Raw genomic sequence first — 21,053 nt, 5'->3', positions numbered from 1 at the left:
CTATAGTTAATACGAATATAAAACACAAAACTGCTGATAATAGAGACCAACAAAATTGACGCTTTCAGTTTTCAATTCTTAGCTCATTTTTTAAAATACTGTTTTTGGAAACCCATAAGCAAGTGAAAAGCCCAAAATGCCCTCATAACGTTCCACTATTGAACTTCTCATCTCCAACGGGTAAAAGAGAAAGATGATGAAAGTGTTTGAACTAGTTTGCATCACAAATCGACTATTTTTTTTTTGACAAACAACCACTCCTAAGTAAAAGTAAGTGATCATGTGTTGATTTATTCAATTTAAAACCATTTGTTATATCTGTCGGCACATGGTATTCAATAGGAAATTAATCTTTGATATTATGTTTATTTTAAAAACCTAATTTTGTGATATAAATACGAGAAATTAATATTGTTTAAAAGTATTGTACCAAAAATGAAAGGCCAATTATAACTTAAAATTTGTTAATAATATAATTATTTTGCAATTTCCTTAATACCACCCAACGTAAAAGATGAACTGAATTTAACCCATCCAAAGCATTATTAATGACCTTTCCCAACAATGTATCATAAAACCTTGAACATGTACAATAAGTATTTGATTCATCCACAATACTTTATTTTATTGTTTACATTATTTACTTTATCCTTCCAACTCTTATATTTTTAAGTTTCTTCAATTTTAATTCATATAATGCATTCAATAAATCTTTAAAAAAAATTGTTAATCAAAATTAGTTTAATAAAGTTAATTTCGATGTAAAGAAATATAATATGTGAATTTAATTTTAAATTGTCTTACGAGAAGTAGATAACAAAAAAAAGAGTTTAAAAATCAACATTAACCCAAGATTAATTGACTAAATTCAATATTTATTGGAATTATGTGAACTAAGCCTGAGAACCAAAATGGTATATAAACTTTATTTAGTTTGTGATCATAAAATTGTTTTAGAAAATAGAAAAAGATTAATAGAAAACAAAAACAAATTCTTCCTTTTCACAGTTTGGTTTCATTTTTAAATTTTAAAATCTAAACTCAAATTTCAAATTTTATATTTGATGATGAATTTGAGAATGAATGTGTATCTCTAGTTGATAATTTCTAATTTCTGAAAACAAAATATAAAAACAAACACATTTTTTTCTTTTTTCTTCTATTTTTGTTTTTAGAAACATAAAAACAAAAATAAATCACGAACTAACATGACCTTAACTTAATGCTTGGATCAATCTACAAGCACCTCAAGTGACTAACCTCTTGAATCCAACCATCCGAGTGTGAAAGAAAAATAATAGATCAATACAAACATTCAAAGCGCAAAAGAATAGATTATTGCGAGGCTAAGTAGGCCAAACCTAAGTTTGCTTTAGTTTCTTACTTTCAATTTACACAAACTTTAACTTATAAACCAAACACTCCCTGCACACTAAGCTTCTCCCCCTACCCTAAAGGCTTGAAATAAGGTCGAGTCGGTCACCAAAATGGGATTTTTTTAAAAATGATTTGAATTTCTTGAGTTGACATTGAATCGATTGAAGTGTTATTTAGCAAAGAGATGTAAGAATAAAATATTTGAATGGCTAAAAGGAAAGTGGAGAAATTGACCTTAAAAGAGAAGCAAATGTATTCTTTTTGGTATTATATTGGGATTAATCACTTCAAATTAAAACCATAAAGCTTCAATTGTATGTCTAAATGCATCTGTACATATCTTACTTCACGGGTCACTTGAAAGAAAGCTTACAAACTAAATCTAAGTTGGGGTTTCCTAGAATGTTTTTGTCTAAAACATCAATACATCTAAGCTTGACTTTCCTAAAATCTTTTTTTTTTTTTTTTTTGGTTACTAAGACATCTTTGAATAAATAATTTTGTTTTTTAGTTTTATATTTAGAATTTTAGTTTATTTTCTCCTAAAATTTTTCAATAATGTTTTTCTGCCATTAAAGAAACACTTCAACACTTCAATTCCTAATCAAATTCTAAAACAAAAACAAAAAAATTTTGAACTTTTTTTTTCAAAATGTAAAAACTTGTTAATGGAAACAGTTTTCAAAAAATCAAAACCAAATAAATATATAACGAAATCTAAATTCTCATAATATGTTTTTCCTAGTTCAAGGATGGAGGATTTAAATCTCTAACCTCATGGACATGCTTTTATCCTGAGCTCTGCTAATGTTCTTTGCCCCTCACACACAAATTGATAAAGCAACCAAAGTTTCATTGAGAACATACGAGAGAATACAAAGAGCATAAACAAAAAAGTTCCCACACAAAAACATAGCTTAACCCTAAAAGAAAAACTAGGCAGATAATTACAAAAAAAAAAAAAAAAAAAAAATATCACAGGCTGAATTACATTCAAGCAAAAAATAATAGATTAAATAGCACAAGGACAAAATACTCCTGTATAACTAAAAAAATAATAAAAGACAAATATCCCCACATGGTGCCACCATTTTGGATGCTTCTTCTTGAATTTCTCATATTAAAAGCTATCACCAAAATCAACTATCAATTGCTATCCTTAATAGTAGATATCAATTGTCATCTCTAATAGTTGCTATCAAACTCTATTTGTCATCATATGTACTTCTTTTCAATTTTTTAAAATTAAAAACTATCATTGATAGTAACTATCAATGTTGCTATTAATGATAGCAACTAACCTACAAGTTACTTTCATTAATATTGATAAATGCTACTAGTGATAGTTTTTCAATGATAGCCACCAAATAACAGAATTTGCATTTTTAAAAAAAATTCAAGTGCTATATTTTTAGTTTATTTCCTAAAAGGTAATATTTGATATAATTTTTTTAAAGAAAAAAATTTCCAAACCAAAGCCCGTAAGAAACCATGAAATTGGGCGAAGAACCAAGAATCATAAGTTCGCTCAACCCCTATAAAGGTTCTATTGTTTCCCTAAAAGTTATATTTCCCCACACATTTTGAACTTGTCCATTCCCCATAAGGCAGGTGAACCAGAGAACACCTCATCAAAGCTGTTGCTAAACGATTCGTGAAAAACAAGATGACAAAGACAAGAAATATTTGCACGCAAAAATTCAAACGTTTCAACAAATTCCACAATTACCAAGACAAAATTACAATTTGAACTCAAATATAGGCCTAAAATCCCACAATCTAGAGTCCCAAGAACTGACCCACCCATTAGGGTCTCAATTGGTTTGTAAAATATATATTTCATAAATAAGGAAAAGAGTGTACACTCTAAGTCTCAATTACCTCAATCCAATTTGTTTGAGTGATTTTAAAATAGTTAAAATTATCTTGAATATTCATTATTGTTTGACGTGAGTGAACAAAACAAAAAATACGTTTGAAAATAATTTTGAAATTCGAACATATCAAAAGTTATTTTAACCTTTTCAAAAAGGCTCCCATAATTCTTCAACACTTTTATAGTTTGCGTCCTATAAATTTAAGAAATCAAAACAAACATAAATATAAATGAAACTACGCGAGCAATGGCATTAATAATTTAAAGGGAGAAGGCTACATACTAATTACACATTAGTAATTAAAGGTTAGAGCTATATATTCGTTTAGTGTGTGTATCAATCAAAGAAGTAGAACAAGACTCCTGAATGACCTAGTTAAGAATTGCTATACAAAAAGATGGGTCTTACTCGTTTGCTTGTCCTTGCGGCAACTCAACTCTATAATACTCTATAGCCGCTGAGCTTGTTTGTTCCCTACTCCCTGCACGTGAGACCAGAAAGGAAACCACCAGTTTAACATTGTGAGAGGTCTAAAGTAGGCAGGAGAATTACAAATTAAGGTAGATGAGACAATTTCTGTATATATAATATAATTCATTTAATTCAATCATACCCTTAGACTTTGATAAGTTTCATTAAACTTTGAAGGTGTTCCAACAAAAATATATTTTCTGTTAAAATAAAGGATAGGAATGGACATGGCAGCTGTTAAAATAACTACAGAGGATATACGGATGTTAGAGGATTAAAATCGTTTTTAGGATTCATTTCATCTCAAAAGATAAACACGTCAATTTAAATTAATGATGTCGGTAAATGATGCACATGTGCTTCCCAAGTTTTCCACATCCGTAGTCACAAATTTTAATCTCGAAAAACTGTACTGGGGTATTTTTTTTTAGAACTTTCAAAAGCTAGAAGGTAAAATTGAAACTTTTCATAATTCATTAGTATGGTGATTTTGGGATCCCATTACTTAAATTGGCTCTTTTGTATGTCCTATGGATAATTTCATTCACCAATGAAACCGCCAACGAGCACAAACAAAGAGAGAAGTTAACTAAAGAGATTTGGATTTGTTTTTCAACTGGTGGCCAGAAGAAAAGTTAGATGTCATATTCCTGTTTAACGTGGCAGACCATCTAAAGCAACCAATAACAAAACAACTAGAATCAGAGGGCAATGGGACTTTAAACTTTACCCTGCGTATTTCATTTTCTATGTCTTATTTTGGTTTAAAGTCGTGTCTGTGTGTATTAGTTTCTCCTACAAACCTAGTGGGTTTTTTTATAATAGTCCATATTCTGAGGCTGCAGTTGTGTTTTTGGGTGCTGAACATCTGGAGGTAATTTTGGGTTCTGCCGAAAAATCTGCAATGCTATGGCGTTACGGCATGGCATTATGCCAAATGCCATAACATGGTAGAGAAAAGATAAATAAAAGTTGTACTGCATAGCATGGCAACTGCCGACTACAAAGTGACTAAAAGAGAATAGCACATGGCAGTTTACAGTTCATTGTGGAAAGACTACTCACGAACAATAAACCCAAGTACTAATTATGATTAAAATTTGAAGAACAAAAGACAAAAAGGGTCTACTTGACAAGAAGCTGAATGGTACCTACCTCGGTGGGAGATGAAATAATGGATTCTCTGCCAGAATCAAAAGGGCCATTAAGATTTCTGAAAAAAATGTTGGTAGTATATCAATTTAAATCCAAAATACAATAAGATGTGCTAGGAAATATGCTAATACCTTGGCCGCTCCGACTTGGCAAGATGTTTAGACATGATCGATGCCTGAAATAGAAGGCAATTGTACAGTTATTAAGTACAAGAAACTTTTAGCTTCCCGAAAAAGATCATTAATATGCAGGTTTGAATCGTTTGATCGGATGGATAAAAGAAAATTTAGGCTGAAGAAAGAAAGTCCAAACATCGAGTCTGAGACAAATCATCAGAGCAACTGCAGTCTCAATACCATGCTCTTTTGTTTTCAAACAAGCAGCAAGCAGCTTTACCAGCACATCAAATTCAGAGAGATGTATGTTTTCAATGTGTAAGAAGTAAGAAGTAAGAACTATAAATCAAAAGGAACAATCACAATTGATTTATACAGTTTAAATGCTTTACACACTACACATTCAAGATAAAAGGGCAAGGCCCCAAAATATTCAATGTCATAAACATCTACTGATATGCAAAGTCTAAAGATCTTTTGTTTTTCTACAGAAAATAGCAGATATGCAGAAGACAATCGATCCAAAATGTAACAATAAAATAAAACAAAGAATGACATGTTTGAAACTTAGAAATAGCTCATTAAACCAAATTGGAAACTAAAGAGAAGCTTGTTGAAATTGAATATGTGATACAAAATTTATTTTTCTGAGCAAGAAAAGTAAAGTACCTGCTCCTGAATTATGCTCCTTGCCTCTACAAGTTGTGCTTCTAACTCAAGTTCCCTCTCCGTAGCTTCAGAAGTAACTTCAGATTCTTTCTGAGCATCCTGCAGCTGACCCATTCGCTCCTTCAAATTTCAAGATAGTATTACTAACAAGCATCCATCTCTGTCTAGAAGAAAGTGAAGTAGTGTGAAGAACAAATCACCTTTATAGAAGCCATCTTATTCCGAAGGCTCTCTTCAATCTTATCTCTTGCCATATGAAAGGGAAGGTCAAAAACATCCTGCAACAAAACAATAGCAGTCATTTAACAAATGCATTAATCAGGTGACCAAATGAGCATTGTTGGGCTCATACCGTCCTACCACCAAATGGAGACTGTGCACCTTCACTTTCAACTCTTTCATTAACTGTGAGAGTTTGCTTAGGTAGTCCATTAGGAGCATTTAAGAAATCTCGCATGTCAACCTGCAAATCATGGTACAAGCTGAACTGAACGCTCGTTGGCATAGACGTCAAAAGTATAGTAAAAGCAAAACTCAATCATACAACAAAAACAGACTATATATGAGCTTAAGCAACCAAAAAGGTATAAGTCAAGCATTCAAAAAAGAAAATCGATTATGTTTAATAAGGGAGAAACAAAATCCAACTTGTACAAATATTCTGGAAATCAAATGAAATAAATGGAGTAAACACGAACTACCATCGTAAACATCTAGAAGGCTCAAATGTCTACGAATAGACTAATGAGATTCAAAAATACCAGCCATACTTGCATAACAGACTGAAAATTTGTAATGTTTCCAAAAGATGCCACACATCTCAAGTCCATTATAATAAAACCTAATGCTTGTCAGTTTGTGGTATCAACAATGCATGGTTGAACATGCCGTTTCACTTGGTCTGTGAACTACCATGGCCTTCCTCTATTCTCATTCATTCATCATTTGATCAAGCAAAGTTAAAAGATTTTGAACAAAAAAGCTCTTCCGATTAAAAAGCAAAAATAAAAACAAACAAACAATTCAAAAAAGTCTAAAAATTATACCAAACAAGGAAAAATTAACTAAATAAAACGGAGGGGATGACTCTTAAGAAAACAAATTACTAAAAGCATATCCCACATCCAAATTTAGGGGTTTTTTTGTCTCTGAAATAAACCAATAAAACAATGAACTTCAAGAATTAAAATTCACAAAAATAATTCAATAAAAGAATGGCAGAAAACCTCAATATCACAAAATCCATCATAACGGAATAGATGCATTCTGCAAACTTATTTTATTGCATGCCCACCCCTTCCAAAATTTATTGGATAAAAATTTTCAGTAAACTTAAAATACAGAGTCCCAAAATGGTTGCAAACCTGCATTGACCGTAACAATGTCTTTAAATCAGCATTCTCTGACATCAATTCTTGATTTTTTACTTCATAAGCATCCATCTGACCATGAGACAAGTGTGAGAATATTTAATTTAACCACTAAAAAAATACTAAAAATCATGCTCATGCACAGAAATTTTTAAATAGAGTTGTTGGCATACTATCTTTTTATAGAAATCATTATCAGTCTTCTTGCCATTCCAAGTTCCTCGTTGTCGCCCTTCTTTCTGTTCACATCATAAATTACAAAAGCCACTAAATGACTGGAATGGTCCATTATCTGTAGGACATTGATAAATGACTACAATATACCTGTAGCAAATTCATTATCTCCATTCCTGATCTAGATTCTTTCTTTTTCTCCATTAAGACTTGGTTTAGCCTTTCCTGCAGACATACAAAAGCTCCTATCTGTAAAAAATAAACTCCTCCAACAGAATCGAACCTGAACCTAGAACTAAAAAATAACTCAAAAGGTATCTCACCTGCAATTTGATGTACTCCTTTTCTTTCTTCTTCATCTCATGTATTTGTTGAGTTCTTACTTGCTTTGCACACAAACAGGAAACAACATTAGTACTAAAATTATTGCATAGAAACTAGTATCTATTTCACAGCATCCAACTACCATAACCTGATTGCCAATGACCATTCTCTGAAATTCATCCTTTTCCTGCTGTAGCTTGTCAATTTGAGCTTTAAAAGCAGCCTTAGCTTTGGCTTCCTAATGGAAAAGAACTTCCTTGTTCAGTACTAAATAAAGAGAAATCATAGAATTTAGACAAGTCTCGGGATTGTACTGTTCGTGTAATTGTTGCAATCTCCCTATCTTTAGCTTGTACTACCGACTCTAGCCTCTCAACTTTGGTCTCCAATCTTGATATATCTGAAAGTAGCCTGCCACAAGAAAATAAAGGAACATGTGAACAAATGGAAAGATAAATTGGTATGATAGTATTTCAAGGAGCCATGATGTGAACTAGAATATGACACTCCATCATATAAATGAACATAAACGATCATTTATAGGTCGTTTTCCCTTTTGTGTTGCCCAAGTTCATCTTTGTTTATTTTGTTTGGGTGATGCTGTCTTTTGCTTATTTTGCTCTCAGTATAATACTCTTGTACTTAGAGCATTAGTCTCATTTATTAATAACAAAGAGGCTTGTCTCCATTTAAGAAAAAAAAACATAAACAGTCATCAAAATTTAAGAACGAAGACAAACTACAGATTTGATGCAAAGATGTGAATATCCTCCAAAATATTGAGTAATAAGGAGCTAACCACTTCAAATCAGAAAAATATTTTACATCCGAGAAAGCTTTCTAGACTACTTCAAATAAACTACTAAAGTAAAGAGCATGTTGACTGTTCGAGAGAGAGTATTGTGTTTTATTTTCTCTTCTAGGGTTTTGGCTGATAAATCTTTCAGTAATTGTCAGCTATCTCTAAAATGTACCAAATGGAGAAATCTTTTGTAACTCCTTTCGTTTTTGTAGGCTGATATTAGTTCCATTTCAATTATCAACTGAACTGTTTCCTATTAAAAGCAAAAAAATGGAAGTACTTACAATAAATATCCATAAGATAACCAAAGAAGGCGTCATTTCATAAATTTCTTAGCATAGTCACACGAATTTACACATAATTGAAGCGTTTGGTAATGTCGTACAATACATTAACTTTAGAAAATGTCATTACCTCTGTCTCTGTTCATTAGCAGATTCCCTAAACTCAATGTCACGCTGCCGCTGCTGAAGCAAAAAATATATACAATTGCAAGTCCTCGCAATCGAAACCTACATAATTCAGTACACATATCACAAACAAAACAAAAACAGAAACCAGCTTATTTACAAAAAAAAAAAAAAAAAAAAATCAAAGCAAACCGGATCATTCGAGAACAGATCGAGCGAAGCCGGAAATCCAAATGTGATAAGTGTCTGGTTCAAATACTTAGCGCAATGGTCCAAGTTATTAACATCCGCAAAAGTATAGTCACTGAAACAAAGACAACAACACCTCAAAGCATCAACACATTAGGCTTATACGCCCGTCAGAAATGCAAAAATAGACAGAAAAAGGTCCGCAAAGCCCTAAAATGCAGAGGAAACTAACCCGACGGAGTAGATAGACTGCGGAGATTGCTGAAAAGGAAGAAGAAAAAAACATAGAGAAACAGAAACAGAATGAGACAGAAAAGAAAAGAGATGAAATGAAATGAAGTATCGAAATGTGAGAGATTTTGAGGGAGATTACTCTGAGATCAAAGTCTGTTTCAGTAGCTGCCATTGTTGAGAGGTTAGAGAGGGGGGGGGGGGGGGGGGGGGGGGGAGTTATGAGAGTAGTTGAAACATGGAAGGAGGAGGAAGAAGAAAGGGGGGATCAGGTGGTGGATAGATCCATGGGAGAGCGGTGGAGAAATTTAAAAGGAAAAAAGTAGATACGAAAATTTTGGAGTTTGAAGAGAAGGGGTGGTAAAATTTTCCGTTAAGGGACGTCGTTTTGTTTGTGCTCCTATCATTTTAAATAATCATGTGCGGCCCGCTCACGGCAAAGTTTCTCCGTCCCCATCTTCATTCCTTCTTTCTTCTTTTTTTTTTTTTTTTTTTTCTTAACTCTCAAATTTATTTAGAAAAATTGAAGAATAAATTGAGATCAGATCTAAGTGTGCCATATGATAATATAAAAGTATGATTTAATAAATTATTACTCTTCTTTTTATATGCTTTAATTATAGGAATCTAACTCAAAAAACTTAGTGTTTGGAGGTATTGTTTTACTAAATGTATTTGCCATCAATTATTTTAAATGTTACCAAAACCTTCAACTAAATCTTGATATAACAAAGTAGAATGTATAGGGATTTAAATTTTTGTCCAATTTCATCAATAATCTATATACACGTGTTAAAATATTCTTATGATATTTAAACAAGTATAAGAAAATGAATTTTCTTGTCAAGTAAATCGTTTTTTTTCTGTTGTTAATAGATTAGATTTAGAATTTATGTAATTACTAATTAATAGTTTAGTCAAGTATTCATGTGTTTGAATATGCGAGTGTATTATATTTAATTTTGAAAATAAATCGGTATAGAAAAAAAGAAAAAACAAATTGTTTGCCAATCACTCAAAATAGTTTTTGAAACATTTTTAATGTGCACTTTAGATTATTTTTATTTTTAAAAAAGAGTTAAATTGAGAACTCAAATTACTTGTTTATTTGTGTTAGTACAACAACAAATCATGAAAATATGAATTACCATTGAGTTAAGCTCACTTTTAGATTGAGTTATATTTTTAATCATATATTTAAATAATCCATATTTTACTTATTTTACTAAGAATATGTGAACGACTCTAAATCATTCAATCCAAATATTTCATGATTGTGTTGGATTAGATTTATTAAAAGTTATTTAGACAAAAAAAAATTTACATTCCGAACAATTAAATTAATAGGCTAAAAGATATATGATTTAACATGTATGCTTATTCATCTAATCAAACCTCATAAAATTACACATAAATTTCTTCACGTACATGTATGAAAGTTCAAAATTTCGACCCATTAAATAAGATTTCTAACATCTAACTTATTGAAGGGCATTAAAATTGTTATATGATGTAATAATGCACGTACCTATAATATAAACAAAAAATATATATGCTAATAAAAATCAATAGATGCAATCATATGATAAATAACACCATTAATCTTTTTTTCCTAATAACATCTACCATAAATAAATTACTTTTAACTTGTTTTTCAAAAACTATAAAATATTCACAAATATAACAAAATATTACGATTGATTTGTTATAAGTCAAAATAGACTACTGTTTTTTTTTTTTTTTTGTCTCTCATGAACTACTGTAAATAAGCTGTGATATTTTACTATATTGTACAAAAATTTTGATTTCTTTTGTCACATTTTTAAATTTTTGTTCTAGCCAATAAATTAGGTCGAGATTAGTACAATTAAACATTAACATCTCAAATGATTTGTTATACTTTTTGATGTAGTTTTAAAAGTAATGACAATTTTTTTATTTATTATTGGAAAAATGTAAATATAGATACTTTTTCAACAAGTATATAGTTGAAAAACAAAAGAATAACCAAATGAAGAGGAGGGATGTAATTGAAGTAAACATAATAAAAGTAAACCCTCCACGTGTGTTGTTTGTGACGTGGGAAAAATAAAAAAGAATTATTAATCTTTTTTATGAGAAGAAAATAATTATTAATTATTAAAAGTAGCCACGAAATTTGTGGATGGAATTTGGAGAGGAGAATAATTTTGTCATAATTCAACCATTCCTTCAAAGTAATGTTCTCTCCTCCCATAATGAAAATTGAAAATATCCATAAACTAAAAATATATATGCAACATATATCTATTCCTATCGATATAATATATGCTATGTTTAAAATTAGTTAGGCACAGATTATTAATTTGCATGTTAGTTTTATCTTTGCATTTTTCCTCATTTTTCATATTGTTATATTTGTTGAGTGATCGTGATTTTTCGAGTATGTGAGTCAATTTAAAAGATAGAAGAGTCAATTTAAAAGATAGAAGAGGTAATTTTTTTAAAATTTTTAGTTTACAAACTAAATTTTATATGTTTAGAAAAAAAGTTTTAGATCAAATAAGTATAATTGACGTTGATGACAAAATGGAGCTAAAATGAATGAAAATAAGGCCTAGTTGCATCAGAGTCAGAGTAGTGGAGATATAACTTGTTTGGTATTTGTCCAACAGGGTCTTGACATTGTAAGGCGAAATATCACATGCGTCGTGGTAAGCATGCAATGCAGCGACGCTTTTGAACTTCAAACATGAGATCTTTTTCGTCTGCATTACGACACCATTGTGATTCTATAAATATTATTTTCTTTTGTATAGGGTTAAGGGAGCTGTTGCAACAAACTCTTAATTAGTTTCTCTTTATTTTTCCCACCACTGTGATTCTATAAATATTATTTGTATTTCTAACTACATTCACCTTAATAGTTACACAATAAAGTCATGTATCTTTTTCATGTATTATATAGATTATAGATATGAAACATCTTAAACTAATAGTTGACATATACAAGAATGGACAACACGTTAGTTGTGACACTATAACTATTCTGATCGAAATGACGTATCTTTTTATGTATAGGAATGATCTAGACTATAAATATGAATTATGGTGAACTAACAATGAATATATGCTTAAAAGGAAAGTTATCTTTTACCCCACTACCAAGTATTATTCAAGTTAAAGTGTATTATTCTGTGTATAAATGTGACATAGACTCTAACATATAAAACTTATTCATAATCTACTAGTAGAAGTATATTTGAATGTACAACCACTTTGTTAAAAGAAAAGAAAATTAAGATTTGGGTGAATGAAATTGAGTTTTGGAGACAAACAAATGACCAACTTCATTCAAATGTATCATGTGTGTTCTTTCCATGATAGGGTTGATAAAGGGGGTTTTAACTATTATAGCTTAAATAAGGTGTCTTATTACAAGTTTGATTTAAAGTTGTCAAATTTTTCATACATGTTCTAACGAGTTTCAATTTTATACAAATGTAGAGTTTAAAAGACCAAACTACCTATATTTATTATTAATAATATATTATAAAATAGAAAAATAAAACAAGGAAAGTGGACCATGATTTGCATTTACTAGATATCGTACATGTATGCGATTAATTCTATTATAGTAATATTATAATCAAAATTATTCCATAATTATTTTTCTTTTGGTGATTTTGTTCAAAAATCATTCCCTCCGTCTGATCTCTCTCTATTCATCTCTTTCAAATTTTCGAGTAAGTAAAGGTTTATTGTTATATACAAAATTTGTTGGAGTATATGAAAAATATATAGTATATTATGTAGTTCAAGCTTCAGAAAAATTTTAGGGTATATGAAAAATATATACTATATTTGTAGTTTTCAGCTAACAAATTAGGGTATATAAAAAAATATATAGTATATTATGTAGGTAAATGAAAAAGATAAAGGGTGGGAACAAAAATGTGAAAAAATTAGTTGAAGGAGATTTATCTAATTGTGTTAAAGATGAAATTGAATAAACGAAAAATTTGATTGGTGAAAACGTGGATGGTGTTGGAAAGGTGAAAAATGATTTATCTAATTGTGTTGCAGATGAAATTGAGTAAAGTCAATTTGTGAAAATTATTTAATATAACATTATCATACTAGATTCAACTTTATATCATATTAAAATTATTTAACCACCCAATGATATCCTAATATTAAATGTAAATATAAATATAAATTATTTATTACATTAATTATGGAAGTTATAAAATAGATAGTAAATGTGGTATAATATAATTATGGTATTATATTATATATTTTTCAAAAATCAATTTTATTTATAGTTGGTGTGAATATTAAAATGGTTCTTAAAAACACGAAATCTTAATTTAAAAAATAAATGAAAATTTGATACATTTTTGTAAAATCATGACAAAAGTAGGTAATTTATATAAATATTTTTTGATAAAATGTCAAACTAATGTCATTCTCACAAATATTTCAATAAATTAAGTCGTTGGAGCACATTGTCGTCCAATCAAGAAGTTCAAGCCCTTGATAGTTGATGGAGAATTGAGCCAGGGAAAATCTTGGGCTTGGTAACTTCGGCCCTAGTCGAAATCCAATTGATGAGTCGAAAGTCAACCGGACTCGAGCCTATGTAAGCTTTTTAATCTTAGACACAACATGTAGTAAATAACAATATTTATTTTTTAGAGATAATTGTTAGAATGATGGAATTTAATATAACAAACTAAAAAATAACAAACGTAAAAGACCTTATATTTTATTTTAATAGCAAATCAAATAGTCAGTCACTCCTAATATATTTTATTTTATAGACTAGATTTACAAAATAAACTAAAATATGTTGCATGTGATTCAAAAACATAATTTTCTTTTCATGTCAAAAATGGACCATCCAACAACAAAGTCTATTTCATATTTGATTTTTTTAATAAAAAATATATATGATAAAATACCTACGTTATTTATAATGAAAAATAAAGAACAAACCAAATTCAAAAAAAAAAAAAGACAAAATGTAACAAAGCAAAGCAAAGCTATGGCAGTAATTTGATGCTTATAGAAAGGGTGTCTATCTTTTTCAATGATCGACCTTTGGGTTCTTGATCACGTTAGATTATTCTTTGGCTTGTTCATTGAGTTTGATCGCTCTTTAACTCGTGGATAAACTTGTGAGCTTCTTTTCAAATATGAGAAGATTGAATATCCAGCTTCTAGGTTGTTTAAGATAAAACTAATTTGCTTACATCTTCTAATCTTGGAAGATTCAGATAATTTACGTATTCAGTTTTTCGAAACTTAAGTGCTTCAGTTTTCAACACTTGAGAGGGTTAGTTGAACTTTAATGTCTTCTCATTTCCAGAGCTTCAACACTGCGTCGTTAATTATTAGCCAAACAAAAGGCTGGCAAGACTTTCTATTTATAAAGGATTTTCATGAGCTTGAGTTCAACGTGTTCTTTAGCCCAAATGTCTCTCATGGACTTAAATTAGGTTAGGCCCAAGCCATTTTAATTACTCGACTCAATCGATTTATAATTTTCAAGACTAAGTTTTTATTGTAACCACGTAAACAAGATTTAATATGCCAGAATTTATCATTCAATAGACTTATCAGCCCCACCACTTAATGAAAACTTGGATCTAATAGATTTTAGCAATGAAATGAGACAAAAATAATCTATATTCTAATTTGGTAAAGATACGAACAACGTTTTGCACGTTCTTCTTAGAAGACCATAACACCAACAAAAACACACATAACAAGTACCAATAAGTCCATATGTATCATCCAAGTGGCACTCCCAATTGACATCAAATTTGGTTAATATAATATTTGCTAATGAAAATCTATTGGATCATTTGTTATTTTCAATTTGCAGTACTCCCGGAGTCTAAAGATATATATGTTAGTGTTAGATTTATTTTCAATTAATATTATCATTAACGTTTGCATTTCCTATGTTATCCTAGGTCTATCATTTTATTAAGTTAAAAGTAGACTATAATTATTAAATTAAGATAAAAGATCATTCTCTAATTAAATACTTTCGAATAAGAAGTGTTACATTTTTTAAAAAAGTGTCACAATTGGATTCAGCATGTGCACCAAGACATCTTCACTAAGTGAACATTCCATAACACCTTCATCGTTCTCATTTCACTCATGAATAGGATATTTTATATAAATATAAACTCTAGATATTGGTTCTCTCTATCTTTCTTTATTAATTTAACTAATGTTATTGTGACAACCGTCTTTAATTCAAAGATCTTGACATTTATTATTTTTATACAATATTATGGTTTTATTGTATGATCATGACTTAAAACTTACACGTTTGGTATAACTTTGAAATCTTGATCACACACTAATTCTTCTTCATTGATTATATATAGCTTTAAATTTGGAAATTATGTAAATTGATTAAACTTACAAGACTTTGTAACCATTTAAGTAATGGATACAATTATTAGTTTGACTTTAGTTTATTAAAAATATAAAATTATTTTATTTTCTTAAAATAAAAAGTAGGTTAAATTATAAAAATATTATCGTAAAATTTGTAATTTGTGTAAAAAATAGTTTCAAAATGTTTTTAAACTTTAGAAAATGCTTCAAAAATATTATTACCATTAATTAGGAATAAAAATGGTTAAAATTTTATTTAAAAAATATTTTAAACGATTAAAAATTTTCATAAATAGCTACGTGGTACTATTCAACTTTGTGTTTTAAAATACTTTTATTAATCTAATTTTTACACAAAATTTCTTAGCACGAAATATAAAAATCAAAACTTTAAATTAAAATATAAAATTTCATCAAATCTCGCTAAGTTTTAAAATAAATTTTTTTCCTTTAAACATACTGACATGAAATAATTAGTTAAATAAAAAAAATGTATCTAACAACCTACAACTTCTTTGAATCATTAAGTTCTAACATCTTGTGGTATTTTCATGTTTTTATTCTTATTAGAGTTAATATACATTAGTAAGTTGTGCAACTTTATTTATTTACTTGTATCGAAGAAGAGAGGAAAGAAAAAAGAAAAAAGACAAATAGAGAAGTAAAACCTTATTAATCCTTTGTGCTATACAACCACAAATATATTTTTAACATTTTTTTTATAGTCTAACACTATTTTTCTATTTGACTAGTTATTGGTTTTAATACTTTTTTTTTCATAAATTTTTATTTTAGATTATTTAAATATTTTGTATAGAATTTTAATAATTAATGAATATTTTTAAAATAAAACTTCAACTATTTCTCTTTTTAAACACTTTTGAAACTTTAGTTTAAAAATATTTTTTTTATACGAACTACAAAGTCCAATAACATTTTATAATTTAACCTAAAAATTAAGCTCTCAACAAACTATTAACCCATGTTACATTTGCCTTAAAAAAAAAGAATAATCCACGTTAAAAACATGTGCATTGATAATAATATTTGAGAATCATATACTTAAATATATACACATAAGTTTTTCTTATTATATGCAATTCTACCGACAAAGTCTAAACTCAATCGTACTTTAAGAAAAAACAAATTTTTTTATTTTTTTGGCTATTTAATATTTAAAATAATAAATAACAACAACCAAGATTTTATTTTAGTCTCTAAACTTTTAACTTATCTATTTTAGTTTCTAAGCTTTTTAAAATGTTTGTTTCAGCCAAAATTTTAAAACTGGCATATTTTGGCCATTGTCTTTAGAATTTAGTTAAACTCTCTAATGAAATATGATGAGATGATTTCTATACGTGAATAATTAAGCTACCAAAATAGTCACTCTTCAAATCTAGAGTTTTGATTGTTAATTAGAGGTCGAAGGTAAATCAGAGATTAATTTGAAAAACCACTATGCTTTCGAGATTTTGATCGTGATCATTTTGAAGCAATGACATTCTATTCATATGAATTTTGTTTAATTTGTTTATTTATTTATTATTTTACCTTGCCATGAATGTTAACATATTCTATTTTATTTTTTTATTTATAACTTTATTCAATGTTCTTTTGTTTTCCTTCTAGATTCTAAATGGGAGAGCCAGGGAGGGGATGGGAGAAATTTAAATTTTGGAAGAAATAAAAGATCAACAAAAGTAGTTTATAGGTTTACGTGACAAATGTGTTAATTATGTTTATATGTTGACAAAAAAGATTTAAATTAGCAAAAAATAGATTTCACATTATTATTTATATAAAAACTTAACGACTTGAATCGAAGTAAGCTATTTTTTAAGATAGGAAGTTTAAGAACGACGATTTTAAACTAATTTTTGTTTGGCTCCCAAAGTCTGTGGTTATAATATGTTTATTTTTGGTCTACGACGTAGTCTCAATCATTCCATGGAATTAGAATCTGTTCAATAGATTCTAAAAATATAAATTTGAAATAATAGATTAAATGAAAACAAATAGTTATATTTCTTGTTTTCAGATGTGCGTTTAGTATTAAATTAATTGTATAGTTGCTAAATAGATCATTATGAACTTATTTATGAACATTTGTTTATGTTAAAAAATGATTAATGATTGTTTTGTAATATTATATTAATTTATAGACAACTTTGATATTTTATTTGGATGATTTGAAATAAGTTAAAATTTAGGATTTAAAAAATATAAAAAAAACGTTAAAATATTTACGCTCAACAATTTCAAAAATATTTATACACAATGAAAAATAACATGTGATTAATTGGCATCCAACATGTAATATACAAAAAATAACTATCGTTTAAATTTGGCTATTCAAATACAAGATCGTTTAGATTTGGGTAGCCAAATCTTAACGATTTTGTTTAGATTTGAGCCAATTCTAAATGACGTTTTTTGCAAGGTCGTTTAGATGTGGCTGACGATCTTGAACCACCAACTGTTTTGAAAAAAGATATATAGATCTTTTAATACACGATCCTAAACCAAATAATTTGAAAAAAATAAAAAATGATCAAAGAAAGAATACGAAAAAAAATCACCAGAACAAAAATAATGAAAATAAAGTGCAAATCTGAAATCTTTTTTAAAATATGGTCAGCTTAATCAATTTTTTCATTTTGCTGCATAGAACGTTCAATATTTTGGCTCTTTATTATATTTTTGAAATTATTTTATACTAAATATTTTGCCGCTGTCTTATATTTTTTATTCTTTGGTATAATGTTTACTATTTTCTTATCAAATTAAAATAACTTATACAGAAAATACGTATTATTATAATCCAAACTAAAATAAGAAAAATTGTATAAGATGACAAAAAATTTAGAAAAAAAGTTACTTATCGCACATATTTTTTGTATATTGCAAATATGACAAGTAATTAGATATATCAAAGGACTATCCACTTTTAAATTTGTTACTTTTGTAATTTAGAAAATGTAGTAGCATGAATTTTATTATCATAATTATTTTTTGCTATTTTTGCAAACGTTCCCTTAAAATAATATACATCCAAAAAACACAAACTATTCAAATCAAATTATAATAGTAACGTCCTAGAAACACAGTTTTTGTCACAAACAAATTTGCAACATTCAAAGACTTAAAAATCAAATGAAAGGTAAGCTAAAAAGTGCAAGGACACAAACATTTTCTCAATCTGCTGGACACGTTGTTGGGGAATTATTTTAGAAAAGTTAGTTTGATCACTTGAAGACGGCAGGGAAGTTGGAAGTATTGGTTAGAAGGATTTGTGGTTTTAAAAGGGTCACCACTCGTTTTTGTTTGGTTATTCCATTACCACATATATTATCTATCTATCTTTCTTCTTCTTTCTCGAAACCTCCAAACAAAAACAAATCATGATTTGTTCCACCTGGAGGTTGCCATCTTCAACTTATTAGACGAGCCCCAAAGAAATACATTTCATAATGAACTATACTTCAAAGTAGTTTATAAGGTTTGATAAGGATGGCGATGCTTATAATGTAATGGATAACAAACTTATGTCCTATTTAAAATATTGATGTCAACAAAAAAAAATATCAATAGATCTCTATTTTATAAAAATATTGAGGTTGATGGATATTTATGAAAAATAATTATAATTAAAAAAGGAATAATTCAAATATGACATAAAGATTGTTTTATTTATTTATTTTTCTATGAATATTTTTACGATATAATAATAGAAATGTTCATGCACCCTTATATTCATGGTAAGTAAGTCTATTAAAATGTGAAAATGTTACGCACAGTTTTAATATGATGCTTATGTTAGAGTAAAATATAGGAGGTTTCAAATTTTAATTAAAATGAAAAAAATGTACAAAGTTTTTTAAGTTTATGTTTATTTACTCCTTATTTTTTATTATGTATTTTTTCATAATTTTAAATACATGTTTAAATTTTTAATCAAAATCTAAAACTAAATTAAACTCAAAACATTTAACTAACATAGACACTAAATTAAACTCAAAACATTTAACTAACACTAGTGTCTATGTTAGGTACGTAAGTTGAAAAGTATTTCATAGGGTTTGGATTACGGGAGATCCTACCATTATAAATATTTAAGCACACTAAACATCATAACTAGACAAAATCATAGGTACTAAAATAGCATATTTGAAGTACTATATCAATTATACTTCCATGAATTTTTTGATATAAAATCCACAGGAGTTTGAAAATTTGACCAAATGATCTTTCAATAAATTTTGACATTAAGTCTTGTTTACATATTTGTAAACACAATCAATCCATTAGGATTTAAAATTTAGTTTTCTTGTTTACATGTACAAATCCATTTTTCTACTCAATTCTTTCTTTCATCGATATCCGTATCTCTAAAAATTAGATATACACGTCCATATATATCTATAATGATCGAGAATAAAAGTATTTTTATACAAAATTCATTCGATCTTTGTATTTCTAAATGTTCAATGGAACTTTAATAAACCTTAAATTTAGTCTCATGAAATTGATTAAGCAATCATAATAATTTTCATGCAAAGAAACACGATTCATGAATATATTTTAAAATTTAGAGTAACAATGCTAATAAAAAATAAAAAGTAATAAAAAATTTAGAAATTTAAGATTTATTGAAAATTCAATTATTAAAATTGAGTGGAACAAATTTTTTTGAAGAAACTGTAGGAAGGATAATTTAACCTAAAAACAGTTTAAAAAATTATTTATTCTTTTATCTATTTATTCATTATTTTGGTAGGTCATCTACTCGATGGTTGTGTGAAAGAGATTTGGATAATTATTTTTCCTATACGATATTTTCTTTACCATGTTATGATAATATAATTTACAACATTCCTGAAGTATTTGAAAATATATACCATCCTGGAAAAAACACCTAATTCTCACTTTTTCAAGATTTGTTTTGTAGAGTTATATAATTTAATTTGAAGTAGAGTTATTTTAAATTAAAATCATTCATTTAAAATAATTACATTTGAACATTTTGGTAGTTTCATGTGTAAATTATATAAATCAGATATGAAGATTTTGGTATCATAAAACAAAATATAAAAATTATAAGATGTTTTTGGTTGATCATTTTGATTTTATTTGTTTAAAATTTGATTATAATATTTCATATCCAAAAATCTTATTTTAATTATTTAAAAATCTTTATATCAAAATAAGGGTGGAACAAAGTATATAGCAATTAGTATAAGATTTATACCCATCAGTATAAGCATCATGATCAAAATCCTTTCACGTGTAAAAATAAGAGAGGAGTTCTCTACACTTTGATCACTTACAAAAGGTAGACTATTTTTTCATTTTAGTATATTTTAACATTGCTATATATATATACTCTTATATACTCTCCATCGTTTAAACATTTATTGAAGAAGATTTGGTTAATTAAAAAAGTTGATGATTTGTTGGTGGAATATGATTTTGTAAATAATTAAAAT

At 28.1% G+C, this 21,053-nt stretch overlaps 1 protein-coding gene across 3 annotated transcripts; it reads right to left on the bottom strand.

Moving 5' to 3' along the window:
- Positions 1 to 3,480: 3,480 nt before the first annotated feature.
- Positions 3,481 to 9,538, bottom strand: LOC101222979 (afadin- and alpha-actinin-binding protein). Of its 3 annotated transcripts, none has more exons than XM_031881510.1 (16): positions 9,308 to 9,538; positions 9,167 to 9,195; positions 8,938 to 9,049; positions 8,750 to 8,847; positions 7,848 to 7,944; positions 7,682 to 7,771; positions 7,533 to 7,595; positions 7,360 to 7,434; positions 7,209 to 7,274; positions 7,030 to 7,107; positions 6,018 to 6,128; positions 5,866 to 5,943; positions 5,666 to 5,785; positions 5,012 to 5,055; positions 4,881 to 4,908; positions 3,481 to 3,735 (listed from the first exon to the last, which is right to left on the bottom strand). In XM_031881510.1, the coding sequence occupies exons 1-16, from the start codon at positions 9,338 to 9,340 to the stop codon at positions 3,703 to 3,705; spliced, it is 1,155 nt and encodes a 384-aa protein (XP_031737370.1). In that variant the 5' UTR covers positions 9,341 to 9,538; the 3' UTR covers positions 3,481 to 3,702. The 3 variants fall into 3 exon arrangements, with proteins under 3 accessions (XP_031737370.1, XP_031737369.1, XP_031737368.1); XM_031881509.1 differs by having other exon boundaries at positions 4,881 to 4,938; positions 5,666 to 5,770; XM_031881508.1 differs by having other exon boundaries at positions 4,881 to 4,938; positions 9,308 to 9,536.
- Between the last annotated feature and the right edge of the window lie 11,515 nt (positions 9,539 to 21,053).

This window comes from Cucumis sativus, chromosome 2 (assembly GCF_000004075.3).
Source record: "Cucumis sativus cultivar 9930 chromosome 2, Cucumber_9930_V3, whole genome shotgun sequence".
In the NCBI taxonomy this organism is placed as follows: Eukaryota; Viridiplantae; Streptophyta; class Magnoliopsida; order Cucurbitales; family Cucurbitaceae; genus Cucumis; species Cucumis sativus.
Note: the sequence above shows the minus strand (reverse complement) of the source record. Positions and strands in the feature narration are given on the sequence as shown.